We start from the raw sequence: 13659 nt of genomic DNA, 5'->3' as shown, positions 1-13659 counted from the left end.
GACGCGCGGGATGGTGGCGATATTACTGGTATCTGTGTGTAGTATACGAGTCATTCGTACGTATACGAGATCGATAAATGTCTGTCTGTGTGGTTACGACGCCGGCGGAGGGCGTGGGGCTGGCTCGTCCCGATATGCGGGATGGGAAAACTCGAATAGTTTTCTGTGTATTGAACACGATGTATCCCCATGAATACAAAACTCTCGCGTCGCCCGTGTCCAGCCCGCGCCTGCGTGGGGCTCGATATGCGTGACATGAAAACTCGAATAGTTTTCTGCGTATTGAACACGATTTATCCCGATGAGTACAAACCTCTCGCGTCGCCCGTGTCCAGCCCGCGCCTCGCGCGTTCACGCACTCGCGCGCGCGCGCATCGTTCGCCATCGCGCGCCGCGTCGCGCGCGCGCCCGACGCCCGACCTCGAGCGCGGTGACGCGCGCGCGAGATTCGCGTCGACGCTCCCACGACGCGCGCGTCGACCTCCCGAATCTCGCGAAGACGTCAAAAAGTCGAATCGACGACGCGCGAGCGTATCTATCCAAAACTAACGGTCGACGATCGATTCGATGCGCGCGAGCGTCGCGCGATTCGAGCGATGCGCGAAGACGCGTCGTGACGACGCGCGACGGCGGGAACCACCGCGACGGCGTCGGCGGTGCGGCATCGCGACGGCGTGCGGGGCGCGAACGATGGATGACGCGAGACGGGAGGCGACGCGCGAGACGACGCGAACTCGAGGCGTCGTCGGGACGCGAGCGAACGAAGCGACGACGCCGAGGGGGCATCGAGGGACGGTGACGACGGAGTGGTGGAGCGGCGCGGGGTTGGCGCTGGCGCTGGCGTCGATGGGGGTGGTGTCGGGGGCGGCGAAGGCGGCGAAGGCGCGCGCGAGGCGAGACGCGAGACGAGCGGCGGTGGAGGAGAAAAGGCGGGAGATGCGCGCGAGGTTCGCGCGAGAGCGGGCGGGAGGGGGGGGGGTGGTGGATTCGGCGACGGTGGGTTCGGCGGCGGTGGGTCCGGTGGGTGCGGCGCGCGTCGTCGATTCGTCGCCTCGACAGGCGTCGGCGCCTCGACCGGCGCCTCGACCGGCGCCTCGACCGGTGCCGCCGCCGCGCGTGCGGGAAGATTATTATCCACGGAATTACGACGATCTCTACCCCGCCGTGAGCACGTCGAAAAGGTCGAAGGCGACGTCGGCGACGACGGAGCGAAACGAGCTTCGGCGAGCTCGACGCAAGGAGCAACGCGCCAAGTATTTTAATCTCGTCGGTTCGCGGCAGCACGGGAAGTCGCGCGACGAGCGCGAGCGGGTGATTGCGGAATTTGAACGTAAAATCGCCTCTCCCGAACCGATGGAGTGGCTTTTCGACACCGCGAGTGGGTCGCCGTTCGACGCCGCCGTGTTCGGGTACGCGGCCAAATCGCTCTGGCGCGAACGCTACCTCGACGCCCTGGCCGGAGACGGCGCGTTCAGCGACGTGTTCCTGACCCATCAGAGCTCAAAAGTAGCGGCACAACGTTTTGGCGCCGGCGACGCGGTTTTGAAGTGCTCGAATCCGTTCCCGGGGGTCGTCAACGGGGGCGCCGTCGGCGATGGATACAGAATGGGCAAAGTCGAGGCGACGACGCTCGCGAGCGTGCCGACGCACCCAGCCATCGTGCGAATCTACGCCGCGTTTTTGGAAAAGTCGAGAAATGAGAGCTATTTGTTGCTCAGCGCCGCGGGGAAGGACGCGCACACGATGCGAGAAAACGGTGAATTGACCCCGCGCGACGTTCGTTCGGCGCTTCGGCGCGTCTTGCACGGCGTGCGCCACTGCCACTCGCACGGCGTCGTACATCGCGACATCAAAGCCGGCAACGTGCTGTTGAGTCCGACTCCCGCGAACGCGCGAGTGAAAACGAAATATCGCGCGACTTTGATCGATTTCGGCGTCGCCAAGCAGGCGATTCTGGCGGACCAGTCGCACTGCTCGATGTACGGGACGCCGGGGTACCAAGCGCCGGAGATGTTGCTCGGGGACATGTCGGGCAAAGTCGACATGGACGAGTACGCCAAGGTGGATATGTTCGCATTCGGAGTCACGGCGTTCTTTTTGTGCACCGGGAAAGAGCTTTTCGGCGGGTCCGCGGACGAGAACGCGCCGAACAAACCCGAGGCGGAGGCCAAGGTGAAGCGCGTCGCGATGGCGTTTTGGCGCCGGGACGGCGATCGAGGCGGAGACGACGACGCGAGCGAGGAAGACGCGAGCGATGCGTTGATTTTATCGTCCATGTTGAGCTACGCCGACATGAAAATGCCCGCGAATCACGCGAGGAGGTTCGTCGAGATGTACGGCGACGCCGGGATCCCCGTCGCGACGGCGACGACGACGCTCGAGCGCCGCGTCGTCGAAGCCTTATCGCGATCGCAACCCAAACCGTTCGCCGAGCTCATAGCCGCGTGCTTGGCGTACGACGCAAAAAGACGTCCGAGCGCCACGGAGGCTTTGTTGTGGAAAGACGCGTGGAGAGACGTCGCTGACGACGACGACGTCGAGGATCACAGTTGGCGGTCGGGCGCGAGCGAGGTGTGCTTTCTCCCGCCGGCGACGACGATGTGACTTGAAGACCGCGCGATTGTAATAAAATGAAAGAAAGAAAGAATGATGCGCTGGTGCGATTAAAATAAACAATTTCGCCGCTTCGAGCGACGCGGCTCGCGAAGACTTTCGCCCTCTAAAAATACTTTGACTTGAAAATTTTCTCGTCGAATTCCACCTTGAACGTCTCGCGCGCCGCGGGTTTGATGACGTTGATCCCATCGTCCGCCACTGCGTCGCGATCCAATCGCGGATGATACGGCGGCTGCAGCGTCGCCAGTTGCGCCGGCGTCATCCCATCCGTCCAGTTTTCCGGCCACTCGGGCGAGTACCCGCGTCCGTACGCGTTCGTCGCGGGCGAGAAGCGATAAATCAGCGTCCTTCTCTGGGACTTCCCCTTCCACGCCAGCGTCCCGTGCGTTGTCGCTTCGCTAAACAGCACCGCGTCGCCCGCGTTGAGCGCCGGCGCGTACCCGTGCTCCGGCCCGTCCTCGTACCGCTTCACCGCCGCCGGCGCCGGAAACCGACTCTTGTGCGACCCGCGCACGATGACGAACCCCCCCTCGCCCTCCTTGACGTCCGTCAGCGGCACCGCCACCGCCAGTAGATTACACCGAATCTGCCCCTGCTCCACCGCGTACGCCAGCGGCCAGTTCCACCGTCCGTCCTCCGTCGCGCTCCCTCCGTGAAACTCGAATCCCTCCGCCCCGGGATCCTGCGCGATGCACAGCGGATTATGATCCAACCTGTACCCTCGCCCGCAAAACTCGTGCAGGTACGGCACCAGCCTCTCGTGCGTCAGCACGTCTCGAAACGCCTCGCGCTCGCCCCTCGGCCACCCCAAAAATCCCGCCACGTCTTTCCGCCCCGTCGTCCCGTCGCCGCTCAGCGGTCCGCCTCGCTTCGTCAGCCGAAGGTTCCCCTTGCGCTCGATCGTCGGATCGTCGATTCGCGCGTCGATCGCGGCGTTCATCGCGCGTATCGCCGATTTATCGAACGCGTTTCGTAAAATCAAAAACCCGTTCGTGTCGAACCAAAACTTATCGCTCGCCGTCACGACGCTCGACGGCGGCACGTCGAGCGCGATTTGGTCGTGGCACGTCCGCGCGCGCGATCGCGCGATCGCGCGCGTCGCGCGCGTCAGGAGCGCGCGCGACATGGCGCGCGTCGGTGTGAGGGGGGCGCGGGACGCGCCGAGACGGGGGTTTCGGTGCGTAGAGTACGCATCTAGAATGCGTATATTAATTTTATCGAGCGCGAGCGTCGCGGCGTCGCGGTCGACGACGCGTCGACGCGCGCGCACACGGATGGGGATTTCGAGTGATGCAATACGAGTTTGAATTGCGTACTTTGTGCGTGCGAATGCCCATGCGTTGGGTTTTGGGTTTTGGATTTCGGATGGCGCGACGATCGTCGCGCGCGCGCGCGCCGCGACGACGCGCGCGAGATTCGGACGCGCGCGCGGCGATGACGACGGGACGCAAGGCGCCCGCGCCCGGCGCGACGCGGGCGACGACGCGGGCGACGACGCGCGAGGATGCGCTCGATCGCGCGCTGCGCGCGCTGGCGCTCGCGAAATCGTTCCTGAGCTCGTACGACGCGCGCGATAAGACGCTGGCGTTCGCGCAGTACGCGACGCTGTGCGCGTCGAACGGGGCGCCGGGAAAGCTGACGAGCGCGTCGGCGTCGATCGGGATGAGCCGGAAACCGTTTCGAATCGTGAAGCCGCTGGAGAGCGCGGCGACGGCGGCGAGAAAACGAGCGAGCGACGCGCCGACGAGCGCGGCGGAGACGATTCGAGCGCTCGGGATGACGTGTTACTTTGCGTTCGATCACTTGGTGTGGGCGTGCGCGTCGGGGGCGTGCGGGACGGGGAAGGAGGACGCGCGAGGGAGGTTTCAACGCCTGAGCTATTGGGGATGGTTTTTCGGAAGCGCGAGCGGGTTGTTTTTAGACACGAACGAGCTGAACGCGCTGTTGGACGTGATGCGAGAGAAAGGGTTCGGAGAAGATGGGAACGCGCCGAAGACGCGGGACGGGGAGAACACGTCGCCGTTCGTGGACGCGGATGAGGACTTGGACGCGGACGAACGCGAGGCGCGCGAGCGCGAGGTCGAGGCGTTGCGAAAGCGGGCGCGAAAGGTGTTCGTGGGACTGATCACGAACAGCGCGCAGGCGATCCTGGCGTTGGCGCTGTTGGAGAAGGTGAAGATGTCGAAGAGGAAAATCGGGGCGCTCGGAATGTTTTTGAGCGCGGTGAACATCGCGTCGATGCTGCCGGCGCCCGCGGCGGAGGCGCCGGGAAAGACGAAGACGGCGTGAATTCGCGAGTCGAGACGACGCTCGCGGGACGTTAGAGTACAGAACTAACCTTATCACTACAATTTCGTTTCTTTAATCATACGAACGAATGAATCATGAATACCGCGACATTCTCTCGCGCGCGCTCACCCGTCTCGCTCGGGCGGCGTAAACGCGAGATTCCAGAAACCCTTCGGCGCGGGCTCGGGCGCCCACTTCGCGCGATGGCGCGAATTCGACGGCGCGTCGCCACCGATACCGTTCATTTTAGGCGCGTGCGTGCACTTGATCGTCGCGCGATCCTTGTTCGGCATCATCGCGTCGTAAAACGTCTGACAATCTTCGCACACGTACGACGTCAAGAGCTCGCGCTCGCGCTTCTTGCGCACGACTTCCACGCACTTGACGACGCTGCGTTTTTCTTTACGCGCCGCGGCGTCGGCGTCGGCGGCCTCGAACACGGCATCGGGCGATTTCGGCGCGTTATCGCTCAAGCGCTTGTTCTTACGAACCTTGTTCTCGCTCGACGTCGTCGAATCGCGTCTCGCCGCGCGCGTGTTTTTCGAATCGAGAAAAATTCGATCCAGCGGCGGCGCGCCCTTTCGAGCTCGCGCGCGCCCTCGCGCGTCCTCGTCGTCTCTCGACGACGGCGACGCCGGAACGACGTCCACGAACGCGCCGCGCGTCGACGGTTTCCTCGTCGTCCCCGCCCCCCAGAGCGCGTCCTCCGCGCCCTCTCGCGCGCCGTCGTCGCGCGCCGCGCGTTTAAATTTCCTCACCCGTTCCTCTTCGCTTCGCGCGCGCTCGAACGCGCGCGGGCGCAGCTTCGCCCCTTCTCGCGCCTCGCGCGCGACGTCCCCTCCCTCCGCGCCGACCCCCCTTCTCGCCGCTCTGTACAGCGCCTCGTAGTGCTCCGCGCGTTTGCGATACTTTCGCGTCGCCTCGCGATACAACTCGCACTCCCCTCGCAGCGCCTCCGTCGTCGGCGCGTCCAAACCATCCTCCAGCGCCCCTCGCGCGACGATCTCCCTCCCCAGTCTCTCGCGCAGGCGCTCGCACTCCGCGCGCAGCGCGTCTCGCTCGCGTTCGAGCGTCGCCGCGCGCGCGTCGCTCGCCGCGCGTCGTCTCGCGTGCGTCTCCACCGTCGCCCGCGCCCGCTCGATCGCGCGCGCCGACGCGTCCGCGCACGCGTCCGCCGCACTTCGCGCCTCGCTCGCGGCGCGCGCGAGGCTTTCGTCGTCGCTCGTCGCGCCGTCGTCGTCGCCGCGCCCGACCCCCATCGCGTCTTGAGTCACGACCCGTCGACGTTCGAATCCCAGATTCGCAATCTTCGTCGGCGCGCGCGTCGGCGCGCGCGTCGGCGCGGTCGCGCGCGCGAGCGCCGTCGCGCGTCCTGGACGACGCGTCGCGTCGCCGCGACCTCGAGGCGCGCGCGCGTTTTCGACGACGCGTCGACGCGCGTCGCGACGTGCCGACATTCCGTCGACGGACCGAGTCGATACATGGTGTCGAGTCCCATCGCAATACGATCTCGCACGCCGTACTCTGCGCATACGAACCCCATGTGACTGGACGTGGACGCGGTCTGACACCGAATGTCCGAACGAGCGCCCATCTCTCACTGTTTGCTGATACGACGAAAACCGCGCCCGATCGCGATCGCGATCGCGCGAGATCGCGACGCGCGCGGACGTCGACCATGCTTCGCGGCGCGAAAAACCGCGCGCTGCGACGCGCGTACGCGGCGGCGGCGAAACCCGCGCTCGGTGGACCGCGCGCGGACGCGAAGGCGACGAACGGCGCGCTCGCCGCGATCTTCGGGTCGGGCGGCAAGGCGACGACGTTCGCGCCGATGAGCGAGACGCACGCGCACGACGCGCCGACGGAGGCGCGCGCGACGGCGCCGCCGACGACGTCGGTGACGGTGCTCGCGAACGGGGCGACGATCGCGAGCGAGAACACGCCGGGAGCGACGCTGGCGTGCGGGGCGTACGTGGACTGCGGGAGCGCGCGCGAGGACGCGCCGTGGAAGCGCGGATTCTCGCACGCGCTGGAGCGCGCGGCGTTCAGGGCGACGAAACATCGAAGTGGGTTCAGGGTGACGCGAGAGTGCGAGACGATCGGGGCGAATCTGAGCGCGAGCGCGAGCAGGGAACAGTTTTGCTTCGCGGCGGATGCGCTGAAGACGCGCGCGGCGGAGACGGTGGAATTGTTGCTCGATTGCGCGCTGAATCCGGCGTTGGAGAATCACGAGATCGAACGAGTGGTGGAGAATCTGAAGACCGAGGTGAAGGAGTTGAACGAGAACCCGCAGGCGTTGTTGATGGAGGCGACGCACGCGACGGCGTACGCGGGGGGCTTGGGGCACGCCCTCGTGGCGCCGAGCGGGGATCTGAGTCACATCACGGGCGACGCTCTGAGAGAGTTCGTGCGAGAGAACTTCACCGCTCCGCGCGTCGTGCTCGCGGCGAGCGGGTGCGAACACGACGAGCTCGTGCGAATCGCGGAGCCGATGTTGGCGACGCTTCCGAGCGGCGAGGGTTCGCCCGAGACGCCGACGACGTACGTGGGGGGTGATTTTAGACAAAAGAGCGATTCCCCGATCACGTCCATCGTGCTCGGGTTTGAGTTCAAGGGTGGCTGGCGCGACACCAAGGCCTCGACCGCGATGACGGTGCTGACGATGTTGCTCGGCGGCGGCGGGTCGTTTAGCGCCGGGGGGCCGGGGAAAGGCATGTACTCGCGCCTTTACACTCGCGTGTTGAACAGATATTCTTGGGCGCAAAACTGCACGGCGTTCCACAGCATCTTCAACGACACCGGGATCGTCGGGATCTCCGCCATGGCGAACAGCGCGCACACCGGTGACATGGTGAAGGTGATGGCGGGCGAGCTTCAAGCCGTCGCCGCGAGCGGGGGCGTGAGCCCGCAAGAGCTCGAACGCGCCAAGAACGCCACGGTGAGCTCGATCTTGATGAACTTGGAGTCCAAGGCTGTCGTCGCGGAAGACATCGGGCGACAAATGCTGACTTACAAGTACCGCAAGAGTGCGGCGGACTTCATCGCCGAAGTGCGCGCGGTGAGCGCGCAAGACGTGCAAAAAGTCGCGAGCGACTTGCTCGCGAGCGCGCCCACGGTGGCCATGACCGGCGAGCTCCACGCCGCGCCGCGTTACGAAGACATTAAGGCGATGTTTTAATCAATCAATCACGAAGAGCATACTATTTTATCGAAACGTTCCGACGCCGCGATCGAGTCGCCGTCGGGACGCATCGCAGACGACGAGCTCGCAAAATTTGTAAACGCGCTCGCATTCATTCATTACAAACGCGTCACCCTCGAAATGAGATCGGCGAGAATTTCAGTCTAGTAAAAATGTCTCCTCATTCGTTCAAACACCCCCGTAAACGATGACGCGCGAGACAACTCGCGCGTCGTCGCGCTCGCCGGCGTCGCCGACGTCTTTCAAAAAACGCCGCCGGCGTCGACGAAACATCTTTGGATCAAGTCATCGACTTATTCCGCAGCCTCCGCAGTTTCCTCAGCCTTCTCCTCGACCGGTCGCGCCACGGCCTCACCGACGGCTTCACCGCTGTAATCACCGTGCACCTCCATGAGCTTGGTCAAGTCAAACTTCGGCGCCTTCAAGATTTTGACCTTGCGAATGTACACGTTTTGAAGCGGGTAAATACCGGCGCAAGACTTTTCAATCTCCTTGCCGATGACCTCCGGGATGAACTTCAAGACGAGTTCCTTCAAGTCGCACGTCGTGCACTCGCGCGTGATGATTTCAACCATCTTGGCGCGAATCTTACGAATCTGCGCGCTCTGCGCGTAGCACGTGCGCTTGGCTTGATCCATGCGTCGCTTGGTGAAACCGATGCAAAACACGCGAAGCGTGTACCCATCCGTCGTCTTCACGTCAACGAAGCACTCAATCAAAGAGAACCACTTACGAACCAACGAGCGAATCTTATCCGTGGTGAAATCCATGCCCGCGAAATTCGTCAACACGTTCTTGCCTTGCACGTCTTCGCACTTGAGCTTCATCTTGCGGAAGCTCTGGTCCTCGTCGTTGTTCAAGTCCGCGAGGGAGATTTCAAAGATCCGTCCCTTCAAGCCATCGGAGGCAATCTATTTTCGCGCAAAACATCGTTCGTCATCGTCAGTCAACCGTTCCTCGAATCCGCGCCGCGTCGCGTCGCGTCGTTCGCTAGGGCTTTTAACCCTCATCTCGCGCGCGCCCTACCTTGGTCCCTTGCGTGCGGCTCACGAGCGTCTTGCCGATGTTTCTCACGGAGAACATGCTCGGCGCCTTAATATCATACCAATCCTTCTTCGTGAACGGGTCAACACTGCGCGACGAGCGAACACTTGGCGTCAGTCGTCGTCCCATCGTCATTCCGCAAGCCCTAAACGCGCATCGATCGCGTCGCCGTCCCCCTCCCCCGCGTCCTCCTCCCGCGCGCTCGCGCGCCCGTCGCGCCCCCCATCGACGGTCGCGATTTTGATCCACCGTCTCGCGCCTTCTCGCGCGTCCTCGCGCTTCGCGCGCGTCCGTCACCCCCCCCGGCGTCGCCCGTCGTCGTCGTCGTCCCGCGTCCTTCTTTCGCCCGTCGCGTCGATCGATCCTCTTCCCGTCGCCTCGCGCGTCGCCTCGCGGTCGTTCGGGTCGCGTCGCGCACGCACGCTTTCTTCTTCCCGCCCTTCTTGCCCTTGGACATGCGCTTGTTCTTTCCGACCGCCATGACGCGCGATCGATGCGCGCGGCGTAAAGGCGGACCGGCGCGATCGTCGGCGCGCGTTCGGTTCGTCGCGCGGCGGCGACGTCTCGGGTCGATCGACGCGCCGTCGATCGCGCGTCGATCGCGATCGACGCGCCGTCGATCGCGCGAAAAGCGGGTGCGATCGATCGCGCGCGATCGCGATTCTTCGCTACATCGGCGAATTTAGCGTATAATACGTAACGAGGGTTTCGCTAGGGCATCGACCGCCGCCGCCCCCCCGAGGCGCGCGCACACGTCGTCGCGCGCGCGTCGACGACGATCGACGACGCCCGAGACTTCGATCGATCGACGGCCGAGCGAGTCGTGAACGACGCGACGCGCGACGCGACGCGCGCGCGGACCGATCGACGCGGCTCGAGCGTCGTCGAGTCGGATACGCGAAAAAGCGACGCGCGAACGAAAAGATGCGCGTCGCGGGCGCGCGCGCGCGCGTCGTCGCGAGCGCGGGACGCGCGGGACGCGACGGGCGACGCGCGCGGACGCGACGGGCGACGCGGAGGGGCGAGGATCGGGCGACGCGGGCGACGAATGATGATTTTCAATTTGACCCGAGCGCGCTGCCGACGTTCGGCGGCGGCGGCGCGAGCGCGCCGAAACCACCGGGGGGGGGGCTGATCGTGCCGGGGATGGATGGATTCGACGCCGACGCCGTGGTGGTGCAGAGGAACCCGATGAGCGGGGGGGCGACGACGGCTGGGGAGCGGAAAGGACCGGCGGGGGTGATTCCAAAGGTTGGCGGCGAGTTGCAGGGGGCGTACGAGCCGTTCAAGCCGCCGGAGACGTACGAAGCGGCGAAAGTGAGCGAGGATGAGAACGACCCGGAGAGAATGATGATGCTTATGCGACAGCGCGCGGGGATGTGGTTCACGCTGGCGAAATTTATCAGACCGTTGCAGGCGAAGGGGATGACGTCGACGGACATCTTCGACGCGACGGGCATCGAACCGAAGGAACAGGCGACGTGGGTGGTGTGGTTGCAGTGCTACGCGAGCTTGAAGGAAGGGTTAGATTTCGACAGCACAAAGCTCGAGTATTTCCACGATGAATATCGCGGGGCGCCGAACTTGTCGCAAATTATGTACATGCCCGCGGCGACGCGCGCGGCGGCGGCGACGTTCGTCGTCGACAACGAATTTGAAGAAACACAAACGCGCGAATTGGTCAAGGCGTACGAAATTAAATCCGCCAACGTTCGCACGGTGGCGGCCAGAGATTTCAACGACACGCCGGGGGACATTTTGGCTTACAAGCTCTATCGCGACATTCTCGAGTTGCAGCGGTACCAGGGCGAGGAGGAGGCGCTCAAGATTTTCGAACGCGGTATGCTGTACGCCGTCACGGAAAAAGCCAAGGCGCGCATGGCGACGGCGGTGGAACTGTTTAAGCGCACAAAACTGGGCGAAGGCGGCTCGCTCGCCAACGGTGAATCCGACGAAGGCGCTCGCGAGGCGGAGCTCCAAGTCGTTCGCCTCGAGGAAGCCGAGTTCCTATTCATCCCGATGCCAGTCATCGGAAACTTGAACAAGGTCACCGCCGCAAAGGTTCGCACCGCAGGTGTTCTCGAGAACACCGGAAACATCTTTGGTGTGTTCTCGCCGCAGGCCAACACCGATTGGGTGGCGTTGCCGAAGTGGGATCTGTTGCTCCAAGCCGTAGCGCCCTTCGCTTTGTTCATCGACGACACGTCGCAGACGGACATCGAGGGCGTCAAAGACAAGGCCGAGCCCGGTTTATTGATCTCCGATAAATCCGACAACTCACCGCGCTTCGGCCAGTATTATCTCGTCGCTAAGACGTCCTCGCTCGTCTTGGCTGGAAGCAACGCCGCCGCGGAAACCGTCTCCGTCATGGATGGTAAAGACATTTTACAGTCCGAGCGTGACGGTAAGAAGATTAATACGTTGGCCCGCGTTTTGCTCTGCGTCCGCGCACCGTCTCGCGGTGGCGATGGGATGTCGGCCGAATTCGTCGGCTAGACGAACGCACCAGCGCACCGCCTCGGTCGAAACGCCGCCTCGATTCTTCCCTTCATCGCGCCATTCGCGAGTTGTAACACGAACGAACGAACGAACGAACGAACGAACGAACGAACGAACGAACGAACGATTTAGCACGACTAATTGAACCGCACGACGTGAGAAACTGATATTAAAAACGCATCACTCGACGCATCACTTCTTCTTTTTGGGCTTGGGCTTCGGCTTGAGTTCGGTCGCGATGAGTTCGACCAACGCGTTGTCGCTAAGCGACTTGTCCGATTGCACCTCTTGCGGCTCAAAGGTCGTGATGCGATCGTTGCCCTTCTTCAACACTAAGAACGTGCTCTTGACGTGCGCGACGGCGGCACCATCCTTTTCGTAAAGCACCGGGTAGGCGTGCAACAACCCGTGGTTGCAGCATTCGACGAGGCCAAAGTTGACGCGCTTCTCTTCCAACGCCCGCGCGGTGAAGGGCATGGTGGGGAATCGCTTTGAGATTTCCGAGAAAACCGCGCGCGAACCTTGCATCTTTAACTGGTAGTTCTTTTCGATGGCGCGCTTGTAAACCTTGGTTTCTCTCTCGTCCCTTTGCTTGGGCTTGCCCTCGCCGCTCGACATGACAATGTCCAACGCGTAGACTTCATAGAGCTCAATCTCCTCGGGATCAGCCTTCATCTCCGGCGTAGACTTGTTCAGAATCACCTTGTTACCGTCGATGATAAAACGCTTCATGTTATGCGTCATCACGCCCTCGACGACGTTGACGCCGAAATCCTTCGCCACGCCCTCGATGACGCCGCCGATTTCCCCCGTCGACGCCCCCGGCCTGAGCTTACGAATGACGATTTCACTCGCCAACTCCGCCGCCTTCATCACGTCCGCCTGCGCCCCCGTCACCGGTTTACCGCCCACGACGACAGTCGTCGCCGTCGTCGCCACGTACCCGTCCACGTGCGCCCCCAAATCGATCTTCACGCTCGCCCCGTCCTCGATCGTCTTCGCATCGCTCGCGTCCGGCGAGTTATGGCACACGCAGTTATCGATCGACACGCACGTCGGAAACGCGATCCCTTTCTCCACCTTATTCCCATCCTTATCCTTTTTATTGTAATACTTCGCCGTCTCTCGCTCGATCGCCGCGTCGCCGAGCGCGCACAAATCCACAACCTTCGCCCCGACCGCGATCGCCGCGCGCACCTCCTTCATCGCCGCGTTCGCGCAGTCCGCCGCGATCTTATATTTCGTCACCACATCCGGCTGTTTCGTCCGCGCGCGTCGTCTCGGCGTCGTCGTCAGTCGCTCGCGCCTGTCGTCGTCGATCGTTCGATCGTCCTCTTCGCTCGTCGCGGCGTCGTCGCGCGTCACCGCGTCGCGTCGCGCGTCGCGTCGATCGACGCACGTTCTCGCACGTGAACTCGCTCTCGTCGATCGTCGATTCGTCGTCGCTCGCGTAGTCGCTGTCGGAGTCCGCCATGGCGGCGGCGAAGCGTCGCGGTGTGTCGTCGCGAAGCCCTAGTGCCCCGCGATGGCGTTTCTGTTGTCTTTATACGAGGTGTATGTCAATACAGTCTGCGCATCGGTCGGTCGGACCTCGGCCTCGGCGCGCGCGCGCGATGGCGTTTCTGTTGTCTTTATACGAGATGTATGGCAATACAGTCTACGCATCGGTCGGTCGGACCTCGGCCTCGGCGCGCGCGCGGCGACGCGGCGACGGATCGCGACGCGCAGAAACGACGGGCGGCGACGATCGCGAGAGCGACGATCGCGGTGACATGTCGCGCGCGCGTCGCGCGCGTCGCGAGACGCGCGCGAGACGGCGGCGGGGCGTTTTAGGATTGTTTTGGATCGTCGCGGCGTCGGGCGGCGCGCGCGCGCGAGACGCGCGCGGCGACGAGGACGGCGCGGGAGACGCGCGCGGGACGTTCGGACGCGTCGTGATGGACGCGCGCGATCGCGCGTTTCGAGACGCGAGCGATGGGGGGCGGGTGCGCGCGATCGGGGCGAACGTG

The 13659-nt window shown here is 63.7% G+C and overlaps 8 protein-coding genes across 8 annotated transcripts; 4 read left to right on the top strand and 4 right to left on the bottom strand.

Moving 5' to 3' along the window:
- Positions 1-1605: 1605 nt before the first annotated feature.
- OSTLU_42248 (predicted protein) lies at positions 1606-2058 on the top strand (the record flags this gene model as incomplete). Its single annotated transcript, XM_001422380.1, has 1 exon — positions 1606-2058. A coding segment is annotated over one exon (453 nt), but the record flags the coding sequence as incomplete, so codon positions are not given.
- Positions 2059-2719: 661 nt separating this feature from the next.
- OSTLU_94008 (predicted protein) lies at positions 2720-3742 on the bottom strand (the record flags this gene model as incomplete). The annotated part of the gene is made up of 1 exon (XM_001422331.1): positions 2720-3742. One exon carries the CDS (start codon positions 3740-3742, stop codon positions 2720-2722), a length of 1023 nt encoding a protein of 340 aa, XP_001422368.1.
- Positions 3743-4050: 308 nt separating this feature from the next.
- Positions 4051-4905, top strand: OSTLU_18855 (predicted protein; the record flags this gene model as incomplete). Its single annotated transcript, XM_001422379.1, has 1 exon — positions 4051-4905. One exon carries the CDS (start codon positions 4051-4053, stop codon positions 4903-4905), a length of 855 nt encoding a protein of 284 aa, XP_001422416.1.
- Positions 4906-5030: 125 nt separating this feature from the next.
- On the bottom strand, positions 5031-5201 carry OSTLU_28530 (predicted protein; the record flags this gene model as incomplete). Its single annotated transcript, XM_001422330.1, has 1 exon — positions 5031-5201. The coding sequence occupies one exon, from the start codon at positions 5199-5201 to the stop codon at positions 5031-5033; it is 171 nt and encodes a 56-aa protein (XP_001422367.1).
- Positions 5202-6736: 1535 nt separating this feature from the next.
- OSTLU_51888 (predicted protein) lies at positions 6737-8083 on the top strand (the record flags this gene model as incomplete). Its single annotated transcript, XM_001422378.1, has 1 exon — positions 6737-8083. One exon carries the CDS (start codon positions 6737-6739, stop codon positions 8081-8083), a length of 1347 nt encoding a protein of 448 aa, XP_001422415.1.
- Positions 8084-8219: 136 nt separating this feature from the next.
- Positions 8220-9654, bottom strand: RPS3a (Ribosomal protein S3a, component of cytosolic 80S ribosome and 40S small subunit). Its single transcript, XM_001422329.1, has 3 exons — positions 9574-9654; positions 9134-9239; positions 8220-9018 (listed from the first exon to the last, which is right to left on the bottom strand). Exons 1-3 carry the CDS (start codon positions 9630-9632, stop codon positions 8401-8403), a joined length of 783 nt encoding a protein of 260 aa, XP_001422366.1. The 5' UTR covers positions 9633-9654; the 3' UTR covers positions 8220-8400.
- Positions 9655-9956: 302 nt separating this feature from the next.
- Positions 9957-11695, top strand: OSTLU_28527 (predicted protein). Its single transcript, XM_001422377.1, has one exon. The coding sequence runs from the start codon at positions 10298-10300 to the stop codon at positions 11645-11647; it is 1350 nt and encodes a 449-aa protein (XP_001422414.1). The 5' UTR covers positions 9957-10297; the 3' UTR covers positions 11648-11695.
- Positions 11696-11842: 147 nt separating this feature from the next.
- On the bottom strand, positions 11843-13124 carry OSTLU_28526 (predicted protein; the record flags this gene model as incomplete). Its single annotated transcript, XM_001422328.1, has 2 exons — positions 11843-12907; positions 13050-13124. The coding sequence occupies 2 exons, from the start codon at positions 13122-13124 to the stop codon at positions 11843-11845; spliced, it is 1140 nt and encodes a 379-aa protein (XP_001422365.1).
- Between the last annotated feature and the right edge of the window lie 535 nt (positions 13125-13659).

This window comes from Ostreococcus lucimarinus, chromosome 19 (assembly GCF_000092065.1).
Source record: "Ostreococcus lucimarinus CCE9901 chromosome 19, complete sequence".
Taxonomy (NCBI): Eukaryota; Viridiplantae; Chlorophyta; class Mamiellophyceae; order Mamiellales; family Bathycoccaceae; genus Ostreococcus; species Ostreococcus sp. 'lucimarinus'.
Note: the sequence above shows the minus strand (reverse complement) of the source record. Positions and strands in the feature narration are given on the sequence as shown.